Below are 6,752 nucleotides of genomic sequence, written 5' to 3'. Positions count from 1 at the left end.
GTATTTTAGTGACTAGTATAGACATTGCTTGGTTACAATAAGATAGGAGCTGATTTGTATACAAAGATTACGATCATGTTATTCTTATCATTTTTATTAGAAGAAAAGATCTGATTTATCATTTTCTTATTAGAAAGGGATAAAGATGACGTGTAATTCCTTCTCAATATTACATGAGATAGTTTTGAATTTAAATTTTAAAATTACATGCTAACTTGAATTTAAATGGACTTGAGAGTAGCTATCCAGCTGCAATATAGGATCCTTATCCGTTAAATAAAAATTTTCTCGTGAAAAAGGTAAATAATAATAATAATAAACAACTGGCATTCATCAAAATTCAATCTTTATTCTGAAATTGTATTTTCTATGCAGACTATACCATTGAACACGCCGAGGGACTACTGACAAAGAGGGTTGAAGATGTAATCAATTTGCATGAAAAATGGGAGACGTTTGGTGGAACTAAGCCCTAAAGCAAAAAATCATTGATTGTTGGAGCGCTTTGAAGACGACAATAACTTGGAACTTGGGTCTTTGAGAGTCAAAATGGCCTTGAATATTTGTCATTTAATGTGTTTAGTTATTTACCAGGCAGAGGAAGAAGAGAGATAGATATCTACCTCTAGTGAAAAGTTTTCTTTGAGTGTTGCAGTGGGAATAAATGACAAGGAACTGTTCTTTTGTATTCACCATTGTCAAATGTCAAGGACAGTTCATATTGGCTCTTCAATTATAGATGGCCATTCTGAGAGTAAAATTATGAATGTGTTATTATTATCAACCCTTTACGTCTTTTAGTTGTTTTGCTTTCGTTTTTCAAACCTCTATTTACTGCGAATTTCTTCAAGTTCAACAATGGCTTGTCGCCATTTCTTTAAGGTAGTTCTTGAAGATACTATTCGGAGTGGCAAACTTGTAAGTCTATATTTTTCTCTTAGTTCAATGAACAAAATTCCTTTGACTTGCTATTGATTTCATTAACCAAATGTAATAAATGAGAGTAAATTGACAACTTTCAATTACATTTGGTACCATGAACAGGAAATTCCTCGCAAATTTGCAAGAGATTATGGGAATCGTCTGTCAAACCCGGTGTTCATTAAGGTCCCAAATGGGGAAATCTGGGAATTAGAATTCACAAAATCTGGTGGCAAAATGTGGCTGCAAGATGGCTGGCAAAACTTTGCGGAGCATTACTCAGTGGAGTCTGGACATTTCTTGGTTTTCAGATATGAAGGGCATTGCCATTTCCATGTCATCATATTTGATCGAACTGCAACAGAGATTGAATATCCTGACGTTAATGACAATGAGGAAACTCAGAAACAAGAGGTGAAAATTAAACAAGAATCTGAAGACGATGAACCCATAAGCATTATGAATGAAATCTCTCATGGATTAAGACAGAAACCAGGATTGCAATGTCCTCGGCCTCATAAGACGATGAAGTCCGAGACTATGCTTTCAGGATTTTCTGCTGGAACTGGAAGAGGAGAAATGGAATTAACGACTGCTTCCAAGGTGACATCTGACGAAAAATTCATGGTTTTACAAAGAGTTGCCAGTGCTTTCCAGTCCACAAATCCATTCTTTTTGGTTCTAATGCAACCAACCTATGTATCTCATAATCCCAAACATAGCTGTATCCTGGTAAGATGAGAAACTACGTTAGATTTCTACATTGCTTGAACTCGGGTGTGTGATGTTCGTTATGTGTTAGCTAGATTATTATTTCGTGCAGGGAATACCAAGAGAGTTTTCCAGGTTATTTTTGAAACAAAATGGGAATGTAGTTCTGTGTGATTCTAATGGGAAAAGTTGGGCGGCTAAGTACGCAACATCTCTCGGAAGTAACCAACGACCATATGTGAGACTCTGCAATGGATGGGGTGCTTTCGTACGAGATAAAAACTTACAAGTCGGCGATGTTTGCGCCTTTGAGTTAATCAATTGCAAACAAATCTCATTCAAAGTTTCCATTTTTGAAGGTAAGAAGTCAGGTTTCCATGGATCACCACCTTCCACTGATGGTTACTTTTCTGCAAAAAGGGAAAGGGGAACCTCGTATACTCAGCCATTGAAGGCCCGTGAAACAGCTCTTGAAAAAGCACTGGCATTCACTTCTGAAAATCCTTTTCTTGTTGTTGTGTTACGACCATCATATATCCGAACGCATGCATTGGTTAGTTTTTCAACCCCAAAATTGATTGTATGTATCTAACCTGGTAATTGAATTAAGAATCGCTATGCATTTGTGTTGTGTACCAGTGTATATCAAACCATTTTGCCAGGAAACATTTTGAGAGTGCCCTCACCAGCGTTGATGTAAACCTTTGTCTTTCAAATGGGAAATCATGGCCGGCTAAGTATCATCAACGAAGCATTGGCAATCCAAATGGTAAAATCTGTCATGGTTGGAAGGCATTTGTGAATGACAATAATTTACAACCTGGTGATGTTTGTGTCTTAGAGATGACAAATCATGACACTAAAATCTCCTTCAAAGTAATCATTTTCAAGGCTATTGCAGATGCAAACTCCCACCCTTTAGAAGGTGTGTTAAAGCTAATTGATTCCACCTCGGGTGCAAAGGTATCCAATTAACTGATATGAGATGGAAATGGTTTCGGTGCAGGAGTTAGTCAGAAACCTTTAGGCTTGACTTCACAGTCCCTTAAAGCTGCTACTGAAATGACCTCAACGCCTCCATTATTCAGAAGTGTTGTGCTGCCATTGCACCTAAAGGAAAAACGTGCGGTAGGCATTCGTTTCACTCCAATTTAAATGGCTTTAACAATAGGAACAATATTATGGGAAGTGATTTTGTGCAGAGTATACCAGTCGGATTTGTGGAGCAATATTTAAAGCCAGATATGGAGACGGTGATACTCAAGGTTGAAGACAGATCGTGGCCTGTAAAGATAGCAAGCAACCCGCAGAATCGGCAAGCTAGATTTACCAACGGTTGGATCGAATTTGCAAGGGAAAACTTTCTGAGAGAAGGAGATATATGTGTGTATGAGCTAGATGCACTGAACCATGGCTTGCTAAACGTATGCATTTCCAAATCTGATGATTAAAATTGTAATCAACATCTATTTTTTATGTGGAAACAATCTGTCGATCGCGGTTTAAAGATGAAAACCAAAGGTTGTAGGCGTTGAAATCAACTGAGATAAATCCAGTTCTGAACAGAGCATGTTTACTTCTGCCAAAAGGAGGACTTAAATTATTTCATAATTAGGTTGTCCACTTTCAGAAATCTAAATAAGTTTAGGCTATATTATTATCTAAGCGTTCAGAGGAGAAACTAAAACAACCGCTCAAAATTACTGCAACCAAATGAAATGAATATAAAACATACATTTATGGCATGTGTGGAAAGGGTAAAAAATCTGGATAATAAATAAAAGTTATTTTTAAAACTTGGAATTCGAAGTGTTTTATATTCAATTAACCAAAAATTATACATAAAAAGATGAATATATATTTCCTTCTTTCAATTTGTTTATTTGTAATTATTTTGATAATGTTTTTTTTTAACTTAATTCACATTCAAACTTATATCCTGTTATACATGTTAGTATTTTGTATTAACATTGTATTGATTTTTATTTTCTCTAACTTCTCCGGTTAGAATTGGACTAGATCAGCCTATCGGATTGAGAATTAATTAAGATATCAGTCCTAATAAACGCCGTTACTACTTGACCTTTTGTGGCATTTTTTCACCTATACCGGCGTTTTTCGTTAACGCCACTAATGTATAATATTTATGGCATTTTCCTTCTAAACGCCACTAAAAACACCACACTAAACTTTTCAGGTGTCAACCAATCAACATTGCCTGGCCAACTTTATCCTCAACAGCAGTCAGCCGTCATAGCACCCGGTTTCACAACCCCACCCATGCCTCCAGCCACGGTATATATCATGGTTGCTTTCAGTCGGCCAATCTCATATTCAGTAGCTCTCTCCATTCGCCACTGGTTTGGAACACCACCTCGTAAAAAGTCCATGATAATATAAGAAAACAAAACCACTAAATGACCAAACATCACCGAATTGTTAATGTCTATAAATACTACAGCCTCCATCTGTAACCTGTTATCTTCATATATCACTTTTTTTAAAGCTTTTTCTTCTTACAGGAAAATGGATTTCATGGTTTCCAAAGCTCAGCGATATGTGAATAGCCCAGAAGGAAACGATACTCAAACAATGACTAATGGTAATGGAGTAGTGAGCAGCCAGCTTCAGATCGCTGGATCTTCCCCTGAAGGCCTGGACAAGCAAGCTGTTCTTAGGCGTATTCGTTATCACAAATGCAAAAGCAAAGTCCAAAGTGTTTTACAGGCTTTGGTTGGCAGCTCCGGACAAGCTCAAGAAAAGTGGATGGAAATGGGTGATGCTTTCACCTGCCCCTGAACTCAAACCTAATCACCATGCTTCACAATGAAGAAGAGTGCTTCAAGTTCTCTCGTTGAAGAGGCTTATCGTCTATGGTCCAATGGGAACTTGATAGTGTATATTATTGTCTTTTTGACTCCAAGAGAAGCACTGTGTATCATTATTGCAGTTTTGACCTTTTCTTATACCTTCTCATATATGGGAATAAAAAAATGACTATGCTTCGAGTGTATTCATGTTTGCCATATACTCTTAATGTAATACATATTTTAAATCCGATATTCATACAGATGGTACGCATCCCAAGATATACGTATATATAAGTAGCAATGAATGCTGTTGGGTGGTACAATGGAATGGATAGCTTTATTTATCTGGTGACGAAGAAAAGACAAATTCCTAATAAATTCAATGTTCTTTCAATACGTGTAGAATAGAGTATCAAGTACAAAGTACTTTACAAAATTTTCCAAATTGAAGAGTTACGGGTTACATGGTTAAAAATGGGGAGGCTGGTAAAATCATAAAGCACAGGTGGGTAACTCAAAATTGGCCAATCTCAATTCCCATACTTCACCATTAAAATACTTGTCAGTAACCACAAATATATATACTGGATAAGTAGGCATTTTATTTCTATAAAAAATAAAAGAGAGAAGAAATTTCAGTAGCTAAGCCCCATCCCTTAACAATTCCACAGAATGATTAACAACACCTTTACTATTACTTAATCTAGCTTCTACAATCCATTTAACATGATTAAAGATCACTTAGATCAACCGTGGGCTACTGCCATGCTAAATTTCATAAATGGAAGTGTTCCAAGCAAGTTGATGATGGTTGAAAGAAGGCTTTTTCCTTTACCATATAAATTTATTCTCTCATAATATCCTACCGTCAGCTGTCCAAGTTCGAACCTCTAGTATGCAAAATAGGGTTTAAGGGGTTAATGAAGTTGTGAGTATTAAGAAGTGGACTTGGGGGGTTTGAATAGTGAAATGAAAGACGGGCTGATGGGAAAATGGAAGTTGTGCAATTAAGATAATGTTGCAAGGGAGATGTTTTTGCCAACTACTTAGTAGGATCAAAGCCTTTTCAAGAGAGATGAAGTAGTTAACGGTGATGTTGTTGTTGAAGAGATTCAGGAATAGATTGCCTTTGCAAGGGGGGATTATAGGAGAAAGTTATGGTCTCGTTGATTATTGAGAGCAGTTAGTGATTGAAGAAGCTTTGGAGTTTTGTTGCCCAATTGTACTTTATATTAATTATTTTTATATGGGCTTTCTTTAGGTGTTATTTTTCTTTGGGGGGTTATTGGGGAGTTTTGTATCTTCTTAAATTATCTTCGTGATATGGGTGTTTGTCCTATGAGTTTTATATGGGAGGTTTTTGTAATGTTTTCTGGTGTATTGGGTGGCTAGTGGCTACTCATCTTACCTCTTTTGAGGTCTTAATAAACTTTTCTTGGCACTAGTATGCAAAATAATCCCCCACAACTCCCTGACATAGGAACAACTGCCACACATATACTCCTTTGTCTCATTCTCAGTATTAGAAAGCAGACAAATATTTAGCTTTCGCTATAGGACTTAACTTTAGCATCATCATCATATTACTACAAAACCGGCTGTGTCATCAACCTTGCCTTGTTCATTAAGATTTCCAGTTCTCTCTTTAAAACTCGAAAATTGGTTCTATAGTTTTAGGAATAGTGATGAATATATAGAAAAGAGAAAGAAAAGACCCAACGTTGAATATGGTATTTTACTATTTTTTTTTTATCCATGTACGTTCCTTTTACTATTATCATTATAAATTTGATAAGGATGGATTTGAACTACCTACAGTTGAAACGATGTTAATTAATCTAAATGCCATCTACTTCGAAGAAAATTGAACCAAAAGAGACAATAATATATAGACCCACGTTTCTATAATATTACAAAGACAAATTGGGCTTTTTTGTTCCAACATTATTAAACATGTTGCCTGAAGAGGAAATCTAAGTTTAATTACACAATGAAGGGTTAATAAACTATTTCGGAACTTCACATTTATTCTCGGGTATGATTTTTTTTTTCAAACTAATCCTTAAATCTTGCAATTATTTCCACATTATGACCTGAATTTCTTTTGTCCCCTAATAGTTTGACAAAAAAAAGTTCAGACCCTAATGTGGGAATTTTTACCAAGTTCAGGATCCAAAAAATGAATTAATCCTATAATAAATATGATATATAAATACCAAAACTATATATAAAATTTGGTTTAATATGTAAAGTAATATATGAACTTTGATTTTGTACAATTGTATACATAATATCTTTATTTGATTTAAT

The 6,752-nt window shown here is 35.6% G+C and overlaps 1 protein-coding gene across 1 annotated transcript; it reads left to right on the top strand.

Moving 5' to 3' along the window:
• Window positions 1-389: 389 nt before the first annotated feature.
• Window positions 390-3,221, top strand: LOC105775884 (B3 domain-containing protein LOC_Os12g40080). The gene is made up of 6 exons (XM_012598377.2): window positions 390-918; window positions 1,045-1,653; window positions 1,745-2,185; window positions 2,272-2,557; window positions 2,639-2,760; window positions 2,835-3,221. Exons 1-6 carry the CDS (start codon window positions 859-861, stop codon window positions 3,081-3,083), a joined length of 1,767 nt encoding a protein of 588 aa, XP_012453831.1. The 5' UTR covers window positions 390-858; the 3' UTR covers window positions 3,084-3,221.
• The last annotated feature ends 3,531 nt before the right edge of the window (window positions 3,222-6,752 follow it).

The sequence above is a fragment of the Gossypium raimondii genome, chromosome 10 (genome assembly GCF_025698545.1).
Source record: "Gossypium raimondii isolate GPD5lz chromosome 10, ASM2569854v1, whole genome shotgun sequence".
Classification (NCBI taxonomy): Eukaryota; Viridiplantae; Streptophyta; class Magnoliopsida; order Malvales; family Malvaceae; genus Gossypium; species Gossypium raimondii.
This window is presented reverse-complemented; position numbering and strand designations above follow the sequence as displayed.

Coding starts and splice junctions, on each gene's coding strand:
- LOC105775884 (XM_012598377.2), top strand. CDS start 859: ATGGCTTGTCGCCATTTCTTTAAGGTAGTTCTTGAAGATACTATTCGG. Junction 1,654..1,744: donor CCAAACATAGCTGTATCCTG/GTAAGATGAGAA, acceptor TATTTCGTGCAG/GGAATACCAAGAGAGTTTTC. Junction 2,761..2,834: donor ACCTAAAGGAAAAACGTGCG/GTAGGCATTCGT, acceptor GATTTTGTGCAG/AGTATACCAGTCGGATTTGT.